The sequence below is a fragment of the Musca vetustissima genome, unplaced genomic scaffold (genome assembly GCF_032173495.1).
Source record: "Musca vetustissima isolate MV318-11 ecotype Yass unplaced genomic scaffold, APGP_CSIRO_Mvet_v1 utg141997, whole genome shotgun sequence".
In the NCBI taxonomy this organism is placed as follows: domain Eukaryota; kingdom Metazoa; phylum Arthropoda; class Insecta; order Diptera; family Muscidae; genus Musca; species Musca vetustissima.
The window spans coordinates 10,743-25,666 of NW_026878965.1; the positions used below are offsets into that span (position 1 = coordinate 10,743).

Consider the following 14,924-nt stretch of genomic DNA (forward strand, 5'->3'; position numbering starts at 1 on the left):
TTAAGCAATATTTTCGTTACTGGCCATTGGTGAAGAGGTTCCAACTGGTGTTAAGCCACAAAATTTCCATTTAATTTTATGAGTATTTTCATTATCGCCGAGTTGTTGGGATTTTTCAAATAGATTTGAATATTTTGCAAGTATTTCATTTAAATGGTTAACTTGTAGTTCAGTTTGTTTTGTAATGCTGCAAATATACGAACATATATCGGAGGCAAATGAACCCATGGGTTGGATGAGCAAATATGCTGTGGCTAAGGCAATTATTTTGGCATCTTCCAGGAGTGAGGGAGACTAAAAAGAAGAAGAGAAGAAGAAAAAGTATAAAAAATAATTTTCATTAATGTGAAATATTCCATTCTACCCACCTTTGTTTCAACCTTCAACTCCTCAGGTTGTTTCTCCTCAGCTTTGTTGAGTACTTCTTGTCCAGATTTCTCTTCAACAGTGGAACTAGTTTCCACAATTTTATCACCTGGTTTCTCTTTTATAATTTCATTTGTTACATCGGAGATTTCCAAAATTTTCACCTCATCATCATCGTCGTCATTCTCTTCATCCTCATTTTTATCCACATCGATATCAATGACTTCGGAGTTATCGTATTTCTTCACTTCTCCCATGGCATCACGCAACTTTTCATTTGTTTCTTTGATTTTGGTCTTTAGCAGTAGCTGCTTAACTCCCGCCTCTTTTAGGCGTTTCTCCAACATTTCGATGTGTTTAGCATCCTTCTGTTCACGCATTTTCGTCTGCAACAATTGTGTTTGCATATTCCGTATGGTCTCCTGCAACACTTTCATTTGTTTTTCACGAAAATCACTGTTATATTTGAGATCGGTCCGCTCAAGGCTCATTTCATTTCGCATTGCTTCCAATTGACAGCGTAAGGAATCATTTTCTTCCTGAAAAAGGGATGAGAGAAAAAAAGACGGAGATGTTTAATTGGCAATGAAACAAATTGTATGATTTATTTTGACATCACATCGTCTAAGCTTGGGAGGAAGAAAGACTGTTTCTAATGGCGCATCGCCCTTGCATTTACTGTTTATCGACATCAATGAAGCTTTTTATAGATGGGGTGACCCCACTGTTAACAATTGTCCTGGGCGAAATAATGAATGGAGTCTCTCATGACAACTTGAAAACTTAGATTATGAAGATGATATATGTCTTCTCTCTCACAAGATATCCAGCATAAGTCAAACTTGAAAGACCTGGAGAAACTGGTCCGCAATGTTGAACTTGAGATTAATATCAAAAAAGCTATGGCTATGAATATTAACAACACCAAACACGTGAAAAAGCTTTAAGTTTGGCCGGGCCGAACTTTGGATACCGATAGATATACTGACAGGTACTATATACTGACAGGTACTTGAAATGAAAATATAGGGAACATACCAAAACATAAATGGACCTATACCGACAATTCTACAAACCGATTATGTAAATCATAATAAAAATTTCAGAAAATTTTAATGGACAATTATACCCTCAGCCTCATGCCTAATGAGGGTGTATACACGTTGATACGGTGAAAATGTGCCTCATCGAAATATTGCTTCTAGAACCCATGTTTCTTTGGACCAAATCCCTTTCAGAAAAATTTGATTTCATCCAAACTTTGCCCGTCTTATTATTTCTTCCAAACTTAGTTCAAGTTCGATATCCTCCGCAGGTGAAATGATTATAACAGAGTTGTATATGGGGGTTATATGGGGACTACCCCAAAAATGGGGCGAATATTAATAATTTTTGGTAGGGAGATTTGTTACCATATAGGACTACAAAATACAAAATTACAGCGAATACAGCTGTAAAATGCGCTCAAGAACACCAAAATACCGAAAATTGGGGGTACCCTTATATGGGGGGCTATCCGAAAAAATTGGTCTGTATTCATAATTTTTTGTGGAGAGATTTGATACCTATGAGGAGCTCAAAATACTAAATTGCAGCCAATTCGGTGGGAAAATAAGATAAAACCTCGAAAAATACTGAAAATTAGGAGGTAGCGTTATATGGGGACTACCAGTAAAAGTGGACCTATAGTTGAAAAACGCCCTCAAGAACCTCAAAATACCGAAAGTTGGATGGTACCCTTATATATAGCCATGTTCGAACTTGACCTACCTGCAGACAAAATACGACTCTATGCATAAATCGTCATAAAATTTTACGGTGATCAAAAATATATATACTTTATAGGGCCGGAAATGATTATCAACAGGCTTAACAATGCGAAAGCACTCGGACGTGTTAAAATTCTTTTTTTTTTTTCTTTTAAATGGACTGTTAACTGTCATCTGACGTCCGCACACAGTTGTTTTCATTTTCATGCAGGGCGGAGCGAATCTCTAGAAGTCCGCCGTATGTAGACATGTTTCTAGAAGCTGGTACACGGAAAACCGTATTCCCCCATATGTTTTCAAGGTCCTTTAAGAAACTGTTAGGGCTTCTGAATACCGACAACTGTCGTCTGTTGTCCTGGTGTACATTTGGCAGGCCTTTAGAAACCACTCAGGTTTACTAGAAGCAAAGGACAGTCTAGAAGATTCCAGTGTATAGAAGACCTTCTAAAGATACCTAATAATATTCATACTAAACTGTTAGGCTAACAGAATAGTCTGTGTATGTTGAGGTCTTTGAAAATAGTTAGAAGTCCCATAGTATATAGGCTACCTGGAAGTATCTTTATTAAATAGGACATACACATTTGTCATATGAACAAAAAGCATGTAATAATTCATAATGCTAGTCCAGTAAAATAAGTTACAGTTTACTACTGTTCAAGATGTGCCGGCTATTCCTGTTAGCGCTTTAAGAATTGCAGCAGGTCGCCATAACAGCTGTAGACGAATTTAGGCCCTTCGTCCATATGGCAGCTTTGTAACAGAGAACTGTCTGATGGAACATTATTTGGTTAGGACTGAAACCAGTATACAGAGGCATCCGATGCGAAGCTATAAACGTGTCGGAATTTTCCAGAGGAGGTTGATTACTTCTCTGTACTAGGCTTTTCTCCACCGTTTGTTGTCCAGCGAAAGCCGCATATGAGGTAGATGGATCTGCCAGACGCGAAGTCATAATATGCTTGGGTGAAGGTTGCGGACCTTCTGATGAGCGGATGCGCTTCACAGATTTGCTCTCCCAGGAGACGATGGTTCCTTGCCGGACTTTCCCTTTTTCCTATTCCGACCACTGGTGGGTCCACCCAAAGCTTTAGCACCAACCGCTTCACCTTTGTCGCTATGCGTAAAATCGGGCTTTGAGACGGAGCCCTCCATACGTTGATCGCCCTTATGGGTGACATTTTGTGTCGCGATGTTCTCAGTAGCCTTTTCCTTTGCCTTTTGACTTGAGTTAGGCTTCAGATCAGGAGTCGGCTTAGCAGAGACAGTGGGCTTCGTCGATTTCACTACTTCACTCGATTTAGACGTCTACTTGGAAATTTTTAATCGAATAGTTGGATTCGGGAGGGAGATCCTATCCATCTGGAGCTCACGATGGACAGCGTGCGGATAGATTCTTTCGAACTTCCTTACCAATCTCATCTTGCCCTTGATGAGGTGAACCTACCTCTCTGAAATAAAATTCGCGTCTCGCCCCCCGAAATTGCGAATATACGAAACAGCACGTTTGGAGTCAGACTTGAAGTCGGTCGGTCAAAAGGTCTACGTTTCCTTCGTTTAGGCTACAAGAATCCCCCTGTGTAGACTTGGCCGGGATCACCGTGGTGTCCAGCTCATCATTATTCAGGGTGAGATTTATTGCAGATGCCAAGCCATCCACACCTAGAACAGCCAGATCACAATTGCTTGATCTCGACTCCGCTTCCATGGACAAAGAATTACTACTGAAGATGTTAGCGATTCAGAATCTCAACCACACTAGATTGTGTTGGATTGTTGTCAGTCTAACTTCTTCAAACTCCCCCTGGAGAGTACTATTTCATAGAACGTGAGCTTAGTAAGAGAGACAAAGCATCCTGCAAATTAATCTGCATCTTTGGAAAGCCGTTGCCCCAGTCACAAACTCTAAAGTGGACATTGTCTTGGTTCATCTATAAGAATATGGTGTCTTGATTAAGCAATGTCAAATGTGAAAAGCTCTTGAAGATATAGCCGATTTAGACAGGAAGGGTCAGACGTACAAAAACGAACTTGTTTTCGAAGACGTACTTTACAACTGACGGATGTGTCTACTTTAAAACTACTAATACTATCGTTGGAAAATTTGATTTCATACGATTCAGGGGATCTCACCATCATTGCCAACGTTTAATCACAAGAATATTTTTTTTTTATTTTTTCTTCTATAATCGAATGGGGAAATTTGAGACTTGTAATGACTGCCGGCGAAGCGGATGAGCTCGTTGCTATTTATTTTACTTGACGAGATAACTTCTGAATCCAAAACATTTATGAATTTATTGGGTTTTTTCACCAAGCTCAACAACAATGCTATGCTATGCCTTCGTCTTCGTTGAGTTCCGTAACCAAAAATCCAAATATCGCAAGATCAAAATGGGAGTACCGCAAGGCGGTGTCCTATCTCCCATTTTGTTTAAAATGTATCTTGCGAAATGCCCCATTCCTCCACCAGATGTTTCAGTGGTGTGGTACGCCGATGACTGCACGATTATTTCGTCCGGCGTTAACATTGACGACGTAAGTACCATCACCAACTTCTTCCGGGAGCGCAATCTAAAATTATCCCCTGAAAAGTCTGCTGTGTCACTTTTCACTTCCTAAACCCGAGAAGTCAATCTAGAAGTTGACATTTCCGTTGAAGGTCGGCTCAACCCAAAATAATGCACTCCGAATTGCAACCGGTTGTGTCCAGATGACGAGCGCGGATCACCTTAATGAGGAGACCAGACCAGGCTGTCAGTCAAGCAACATAATGCGTCGTTGGCTAGACAGTTCCTGCTGGCATGCTACCTCCCGTGTCATTCTAACCATCACACAGTGATGGCAGATCCACCTACGCGTCACATCCGCCAGGACTTCAGTCGCTATTGCGATGGCATCCAAGACGTCATTCCATCGGACGTCAACAGATTGTCGATAGCGAACGCGATGAAAACCTGTAATTTCGGAGTGAGAGGCTTCTTTCTAGACAAACCCGTTCAATGTACTCAAATCGTATCGAGAACCCTAAGAAGGGGCCCTTCCTGCCAGCAAAGCCCTCACGACACACACCATCTATTCAATTGTCCGTTCGAGCCTACGAGTCGACTGCCTATAGACTTATGGCTAAAGCCATATTTGGCACAATTTCTCCGGCTAACCTCTTCAAATCCGATTTCCTAATAATTAATTAATATATTTTCCTTTTCATTCTTTCGTTTTTTTATCAACTTTTCAGGAAAGAACTTTCATCAACAGCCAACCTGTTACAACAACAGTAATGCTATGGTCTCTAATTGATTTATTAACAAATATCTATATTGACATTTTCAAAGTTCTGTCTACAATCCGAAACAACACATGGCTCATTTTATCAGAAACTTTAAAATCATCCAAAAACAGTATGACTGCTTAACCAATCTACATTAACAATTCATTTAAAAGCTCAATGGTGCCTATTTTTGAGTCTATGTTTTCTTTTTCTCTGTAAAAAAGCTACTTACCTTCAAATTATCACTATCGAAACGACGACGCTTGGCACTAGATGACGTTTGATAATCCCGGTCCTCATCGGACATTTCCATTTCATCATCATCGATTTGGATTGAACGTAGTTCCTAAATATTCATGATGTAAAAGAAAACATCATTCATTAAATATTCAATGTCTTCAAAAAATCGTATTTACATAGTTTAACAAAAACAATAAAAATTTGCTTATAATTGTAAGGTTATGTATAATATATAATTTAAATTTTGCAAAAAATCTTCTTTCTTTTTGTTTTATTTTAAATCCAAATATACCTTTCTTATATCCATTTTTTATTTCTTTTACGCAAATTTTTGCGTTGACTTACTTACCTTTGATCGCAAAGGGGATTTGTTTTTTTGGGAGAAAAATTTTAATGCTAATAGTTAGCATTGGATGTTGTGTTGATTTTTTTAAAGACAATTTTTTTTGTTATAGAAAACTTTTATCCAAAAAAAGAATACCAGGAAAAAATGCTTTCATTTTACCAATCGACCAATGTTTTTTGTTTTAACTTTTTATTAAGTTATAAGCATTGTAATTTTTTAATTAATATTTATGAAGTTGTTGTTGTTTTCGTATTTGTTTAGCATAAATAATTGAAAATGACATTTATTTTGAAACCAAATATATTTATCTAAAGGATATGATTGTGGTAGTATGATGCATAATTAAACAACATTTAAGGCAGTTATTTACAGGGGTGGGAGTATTTTTTTTTTTTTTTTTTGTTATAATCAAAAAACATATGATTTATTACAAATTTGAACGTAGTCTCTAGTAGGGTAGAGACTCAATTCGCCAATATTGGCTATAACATTTTAAAAATGAGAAGAATGCTAGTGCTTTTGTGATATTGAAACAAAAATAGTAAATAAACATGAATATATAAAAGTGAATTAAGCATGCAAAATATTTAACAAAAAATATCTGATATGTTAACAATTCTGTGATTAGGGAATATACTGTGTTAGTTAAGAGCATTCAAAAATTAAGTAAAAAAAAAAATAGAAATGTTTTAACTTAACAACGTCAGAATAAAAAACAAAACAAAATTTCGTTCGGATCTTCACCTTGAAGACCCGAACCTAAAATCGATCGGGACTTTTATTTGGGGCTATACCATAGCAATTTTTGGTAGAAATATTTGACACCCAATGAAAACCTAAAATATCAAACTATAACAGCTCATCCGAGAACCTCATCCTCTTCGCTTTTTACAACTTTGGGTTAATCCAGCAGTAACTGCTCTATTGCCACACATCAGCATGCGGATTTGCAGGTTCGAGTTGTTGCTCGAAGGGCCGGTGCGATGCACCGGTTGCAGAAATTAACCACTCTCCGGTAGACCTTTTTGTCAGAAATGTCTTTGCACGGATGTGTTTAGTTGTTGTAGACCAAAGTAATTGGTCCCCGGAAAATCTTTTTGTCAAAAATGTTTTTGGCAGGGATGTAGTTTAGTTTTTGTTGTTGTAGCAGTACATATATATATATATATAAATTTCTTCCTGTTGGATTCAGTCTGGTTCGGGTCTTGTCTCTAAGTTAAAAAATGTAGCTACTTCTACAGACTGTAGCCACAGATATTTTGGAGTAAGTTGAGTAGGCTTGGCAGGACAATTGAATAAATGCAGTGTGGTACGGCCTGTTCCAAATGCTGCCAGACATTCTGCACCCGGTCATCTATTATCAAAGTTTTTTCGTTAAATTGGATTAAGATCCTATCATAGTTTTTACCAGGGTTCGTGAGCGACTTAACAGTTGTCCACATTTTACATACTCAGATTCCAATGCTGTAATACTTCAGATGATCTAACTAATGATTCTACTTATGCTCGACATATCAGCTGTGCTACAACGTGCGTTCTCTGACTATGTGATCTGCTGGATTAGATCAACATTAGCCATTGTAAACTGTGATGGTACCTCCTGGGCGGGAAGAAATCTTATACGACGTAGTACTCTTCGTTTCACCATTTAGCTCTCAGTGTGCTTGACAAACTGTCAGTTAAAATAACTTCCACTTCACTTCAGATTGGTTCTACTGCCTAAAGTTTACATTCACCGGATGAAATACTTCAGATGCCCTGACTATTGGCTCCGTGAATAATATGCTAAGCTCCAACGTGCGTTCCTTGACTATGTTATCTGCTAGATTAGATCGACGGAGCTAATCACGCTCGTTTGCTGTTCCAACTGTCTCTGCTGGGAAACTAGGTCTTATCTCAGGTTTTCGTCCAGTAGGTATAAATCTAGCGATTACAGCTGCAATGATGTCCGGGAATTTCCTTTCAGCTAGGAAAGGATTAGTGAACTCTTTGCAACCCTACCAGTTGGAAAAAACTATGGAGAGATCTAAGGGGGGAGAAGGGGGTTAGAGGGAGATGAGAAGCTTACAGGAGCGTGTGAGAAGGTAAGTATGAGATAGTATCGATGGCTTTAGAGATCGAACAGAAGATATATTACGTGTCAGGGTCACATTTTCCCAACCACTTTAGGTTTCTAGTTATGCTGTAGATTAGAGCAGGTTCCATTGTTGAGAAGTGAGTACCCAATAGTCTATGCCGTCTGTAGGCCAGGACTGGTTTGCGACACAGGAGACGCTCAATTGTCTCCGTCTCCTCCTCGTCAACGCAGAGTCTACAGTAATCAGTAGCATCATGGTCCCAATTACTGGTAAAGGCCTTGATATTGCAATGACCAGTAATGATGCATTACTCTTATTTCAGCTTTGCTCAGGTTTAACAATGAGTGTATCCTTTTGGTACACAAAGCCGGCCAAATAGATCTTGAAACATTGCACCTAGGTTCGTTGTGCCAAAGTTCATAGGCTCTTTCGTCGAAAATGACATATGGGTGGTTTGATTGAGCCATCAATTGCTAGATATGTATATTGAGATCCTCGTCTAGCTAATTCGTCTGCTCTTTCATTACCCATGATGTCACGGTGTCCTGGTACCCAACACAGCCGATAGCTGTAAGTTCTTCCAAAACTGTTCTACACTTGAGGATGGCCTCAGATTTTATGTAACAGGATTTGATTGCTTTAAGAGCCGCTTGACTATCCACAAAGATAGTCACCGGTTCAACGATTTCTGTATCCAGACTTTTTATCAATTCCACTGCCTTCTAAATCGCGAAGATTTCAGCTTGGAAAGCACTACGGTTTCTATCCAGCTTGTAGGTACGCTCAAGACCTAGCCTTTCACAGTAGACGCCAGCCCCTGTACCTTCTACCGTCCAGAGGAGGGTTACTCCGGTTCCAGTCGTCTCTACTAGGAATAAGCTCAGCCGCTTAGTTTTACCCGTTCCAATGTCCAATGTCATACCTGGTTCGTTCAAGATACAAGCATACAACTAAAGAATAAAAAAAAGAGGGAAGAATTCATCTTTGGATTTGGTTTTCCTATAGTTCTAGGAATTCCGTTTCGTTTGTGAAGGTCGGTTATTTCACGAATGCAATCTTATGTAAGTGGGCCTGAAGGCTGTTATGTCCTGTGAGATTACTAGTCAGTCATAAGCTTCAAATCCTCTTCTTTTCAAGCTATATTTACCCTCTACCTTTTCTTTCCCCCTTTTTTTATTTCCTTTTAAAATGAAGACAATAGACCACCAATTTCTGCGTGAGGCTACTGCCTACTGGGCCTGAGGCTACTGAGGCTGGGCCTGAAGGCTGTTATGTCCTGTGAGATTACTAGTCAGTCATAAGCTTCAAACCCTCTTCTTTTCAAGCTATATTTACCCTCTACCTTTTCTTTCCCCCTTTTTTTATTTCCTTTTAAAATGAAGACAATAGACCACCAAATTCTGCGCGAGGCTACTGCTATGGCAGTAGTAATATGGCTTTAACCTAACCTAAGGTCCTGAATAAAAATGAGATATCTATGCCGTTAATTTACAATATGTTATAAATGTACACATATATTTACAATCACATTTTTTCTAAAACATATATAGTGTGAAATGCATATATACACAATTACCAAGACATGCAAAAATTAATTAACAATGAAAATGTTAAATAATTCATTAGAAATACAATTATTTTAATTACAAGTGATGAAAATGTTCAATAACACAAAAAAAAAACAAGAAATATACACATAAATGTTTTTAGAGAAAAATAGAAAGCTTACAGATTGGTTTTTAGTTTTTTTTTTACTGCAGAAAAAACAAATACATACCGTGGCCAATTTCTTCCATTGATCGATGTTTTTTCTTTGGGCCTTGGTGAAATGGTCCCAAACCTTCTGATTCTTGTGACTAGCAGCATTAAACACTTTATCAATCTGAGTGACTGAATATATATATATAATATATATATTTTTGGGTTTTTATATATATGTATGAATATATATATATTATATAGAGGCAATAAAAAATTACAATAAGGTCAAATGATAAGAATAATTGTAATGGTAAACAAAATCAAAAAACACACAGCTTAAAAAAAGAAGAGTGGTGGACACAAGAGAAAGAAGACTCACAAGGTAATACAATTAAAAACAAAATTAAATTAATATTCAAAATAATAAAAAAACAAACTTAAAATTAGCCAAAGTTGGATCTAGTAGAAAAATACTATGGACAGAGCCGGGCCTGAGCCATGACTCTTTAAAAAAAATTGAATATATATTTTGAGTGGTTGGAGAAAAATTAGATAATAACAACAAATTTACTGCTCCGGAAAAACAAATCAATCCAAAAAGTTTCTTCTCAAATATTTTGGTGTTCGTGTTTTACCTAAGGCTTTTGTTTTTGAAATCAAAATTTCATCATTTCATTGCTGTTTGAAATCCATACGCAAGAGTCTGACCATTTATTTTCTTAAACCAAAAGATGTCCCCAGCTGTTGGCTGACTTCTAGAGGTTAGGAACTTGAATGTTACAAACCTTTTGCGTTTGTGCAGAGCATCAAGTGTTCCAAATGCTCCGCACATTGTTTTGGTAAGTGTCTGTTTCTATTTCTTTTTCTTGTGATTTATTGTTGTTGGGAAGTACATTGATCAGATTGAGTTTTAGTGTAATTTACCTTTTGCGTTAAAGACCAAGAGAGGTAATTTGTTTGACTTTATTTTTCAAAATACGATGTGAAAGTTGAGAACTCAACTAAAATGTCAATACTATTCTATACCTAAACCGTTGAGTTTGAGATCGGCTGGCGATGTTGTCTATATATATCCTACACCACATGTAAAGTTAATGTAATGATTTTGGTATGGCGTTTTCGACTTGAATTCCTGGCGGGAATATCGATATGTGAAATCTCAATTGGGTTTTAAATAAATTTATTAACAAGTTAACTAGGTACGCACATAACCTAGCATACCATATGACAAGGACGGCTGCAAAAAATAGTTAACTTGCCATAAGAGTGAAAATCAGCGAAGCTCAACATCCTTACACGAATGGCAGATCATTAGACAAAGATCTGAATGAGTAAGTCAGATACATGAGAAAATCATGGAGAACTATATTGATAGCCCAATGCACAGTAATTACATCGATTCGGTAAAAAGGCACATCACACGGTAGGGTGCTCTCCCCTCCGCTCCGCCATGGCTTTTTGTGAAAAGCGAAATACAACTTAGAACTAAAGTGGTGGCGTATATTGATAATGTGGTTGTGGTACATTTTTTACCGATCCATTGAGATTCCTTCCGGGACCAACACTTTGGATGGCTGGATGGCGTTTCGAATATCATCTGCAATATCAACCTTCGTACATTTTGGTGGTACCTACTCGGCTCGGAGAGCTCTATTACAACGAAGCACATTCCTTTTCGCCTTGTCACTCTCGGGGTGCTCATATAAGTCACAGTTACTTCGCTAAACGTGACAGCAGTTCTATCGTCCTTCTGGAATTCAAGAGTGTTGCAAAACTTCAGGTGTTCTAGCCGTCTTGTGCTCGAATACTAATCGGTTGACTTCAAGTTGTATGACAAAGCTCATTCGCAAATACCGTTGTCTTTGCTAGAAAGTTTGGTCTTACTTCGGGTATACGACCGGCGGTTGCGGTATATGGCGGTTGCTGCAACGGGGATGATGCCTCGGAAATTCCACTCAGCTACCCGAAGATATGAAAGAATGGGTAGTTTTCTGAATCGACGTTTGGTAAAATCTCTGAAACCTTGCCAATCAGCTAATTAAATCGGGTAGCCTATTTACGGAGACAATGATGGGGAGATGGTCTGAGCCAATAGTGATGTCCATCGAACTGTGGCATCGAACCTTGCCAATCAGCTAATTAAATCGGGTAGCCTATTTACGGAGACAATGATGGGGAGGTGATCTGAGCCAATAGTGATGTCCATCGAACTGTGGCAATATCCACTTATTCTCGTGGGGGCATCCTCATTCATCGTGCAAAACTTATTTGCTCTGTCAGCGCTGTACCCTGCTGGTCATTCCCTAGGACAAAATGCCAAACCTCATGATGATCATTGAAATCTCCTAGAACCAAACGGTTATTACCTTCTAAAAGTGGACTGATATTCGGCAAACAACGTGGTGTACAGCTTTTCATCGACAATATATTAATATATAGCGCCTGTACCTCGGCAGTTCCACACTTGACAGCTACCCCCATACATTCAATTTATGGATCACTAGAGTCCAGCTCAAGCGAGATAAGTCTGTACTGGACTAAATGGTGTAACAATAATGTAAGTCCCCCACCTCCGTCTCTGATACGATACTTCCGCACAAGGTGCAACCATCGCAGGGCTGTAAAATACAGTTCTCGATCAGCTCTCTTTCCTGGATCTCACCGACCATTATTCTCTTTTCGACTTAAAAACTCCACAATTTCACTAAACTTTTTGCGGAACCATCGCAGTAGAACTGCAAGAGCAATGCATTTTCTAAGCGCGGGACAGCAATATGTGGTGTTAAGTGCTGCGTGTTTTGCTATTGAGGAGACTGCGGGGATGTCTCTAGGAGACGTGCTAGCGCAACATGAAGCCACGTAACGCTTCGCAGTACTTCTGGATCCGGTGTAGTCCAGATTAACCTGGAAAATTCGCCCATTCTCTACATCCATTGCATCTCACCGAGATGGATCTATGGTGGATGCGGTTCTGACAAACACTACAGAACCAAGGTCGGGCGTTTCTTTCTATCCCGACAAAGAAAAGGTCAATGGTTGCTCTTCGAAAACCAAGGGTAAATGAATATGGTCCCCAAATTTTTATAAAAAAAAGTTCAACTGTTTTTCGACAAGATTATCGTAATCATAGAGCTCCTAATAAAAACATTCAGTAACCTTTGAATAACTCACCCCAAATATCTTCACATATAGGACAAAAATAATCTTCACGCTAAATGCTGTTTGAAGTCCAATAAAAACTTCTAAATCTGTATTATCTTCTAAAATACAAAGAGAACGTCCAGAAAGGACCCCCCAAAGGAATGTCAAATAAGAAGTCTACATCATCTTAAAAAAAATATGAAACTTATTTCAAAAGGAAGCCAATGGAATTTTACAAGAAGGACAAAAATTCCTCTCTGGGATAAAACCCAAATGTGATTATAATGCTATTAAACAAGAATCCCCTTTAAAAGAAGTAGAAAACTTGTCCAAAAAAGTCTTATAAATGTCTTAACTGTATTTTTAGGCAAATAGGTTTTGAATCAACGCCTTAATAAGTATATTTTTTCTACTCCCTATATGATTTTTAAAAATTATTATATGTGGTGTAGGATATAAAGATTACAACAATGACTTCTATACATCTAATCTCTAACTATAGATCACAAATATTATTAAAAAGAAAAATACAAAAAAGGAATATATTATCCTAAAACTTTACCATCATTTCTATTCTAATAAAAATTTCGACATACCCAATTCCAGAACATACACACCACACACACACCCACATTTCCTCCATCAAGCATTCATTCATACCAATATAACGAAAAAAATTGCGATTTCATTTTTTGGCACTAACATATTTGTAAAACAAAAAACACAAAACAAATAAATTCCATTTAAAAAAACTTACATTGTGCAGCCATGGCCAACATTTGTTTACGAAAACTTTCACGTGCTTTACGCAAATCCTCCTCCAGCACTTGTTTATCAGCCGTTAAACGTCTAACATGGGCATGGGTACTTTGGATCATTGAATAGAAAACATTGGCGTTGCGTTTATTGCAATCACCGCGTTCCAACCACACAGTTAGGGTTTGTACCCCCTTTATAAAGGTGTCATTGCTGCGCAAACTTTCCGCCACCAGTGAAGCTTCATGATCACTATAATGCGGAATGGGTGGTGGTGATTGTGAACGTAAACGATCCAAGGACATACGTTCTCGATGACGTTGTTCCCTCTGCAGTTGCCTTTGTTTACACTGATAATCATATTGATCATCTCTGGCCTGGGCATAGTCAACGTGTAGACGTGCAAATGTTGTTGTCTGATCGGTGCTAGTTGAATTCAGACGCAAACGATAGCCACTCAGATAAATGGCCCTATCAATGGATTCTTCTTGTCGAAATCGTATGTGGCAGAAATTTTTCTTGGACATCCGAAGGGTGGAGATTTCACCACAACTTTCAAAAATTTCCCGTAAAATTTCTTCGGTCATTTGTTCGGGAAGACCACCAACAAATACGGTACGACAACCTGGTGGCCTATCACGTATTGTGGGCGGTGGTGCCGAGGGATTTGGTGGAAATAATATGCAGCTTTTTGTTTTGATTATTTCCTTAATGGGTTGTTGTGGAGTAACCGCATCTGCAGATGAAGGGAAATGATTAGAGCGGTATATTAAATAGTATTTGTTAAAATAGGCATACCCGTTCCGCTATTAACTTGTCCCAATTTGCTGACATCACCACCACCCATGGCAGCAGCAGCCGCCGCTGTTGTATCCGTTAAAGCTCCATTACCATAGGCCCCAAATTGTTGCATTTGCTGCATGGCCACTGCCATCATGGTGGTCGATTCGAGCAGATTATTTGCCGCAGTTTGTTGATTACCCGCCGCATTTGGAAAAAACATAAAAGCCGGATTGATACCAGGTATCTGACCAGTCAGCAGGCTATTTAGATAGACACTGCCATTGGCTAAATTTAAAGCATTTTTATCGGCCGAGTTTATTTTGTTAGCCCCGGCGGATTCATTTCCCACCATTAAGGTCGTGGCACCCGACGAGGAAGCTACCGTGGATGGTATTTCATTATCATCATTTTCCAAATCCATTGGTGCCGTGCCTTGATTGGGTTTAACTGGCCTGCTTGTGGGGCTTAATGAT

The 14,924-nt window shown here is 38.5% G+C and overlaps 1 protein-coding gene across 1 annotated transcript; it reads right to left on the reverse strand.

Annotated features, from left to right (window-relative positions):
- Nucleotides 1-203: 203 nt before the first annotated feature.
- On the reverse strand, nucleotides 204-14,872 carry LOC133323760 (ecto-NOX disulfide-thiol exchanger 2-like; the record flags this gene model as incomplete). The annotated part of the gene is made up of 6 exons (XM_061532680.1): nucleotides 14,467-14,872; nucleotides 13,670-14,404; nucleotides 9,848-9,960; nucleotides 5,639-5,752; nucleotides 369-905; nucleotides 204-294 (listed from the first exon to the last, which is right to left on the reverse strand). Coding segments are annotated over exons 1-6 (1,996 nt in total), but the record flags the coding sequence as incomplete, so codon positions are not given.
- Nucleotides 14,873-14,924: the final 52 nt, after the last annotated feature.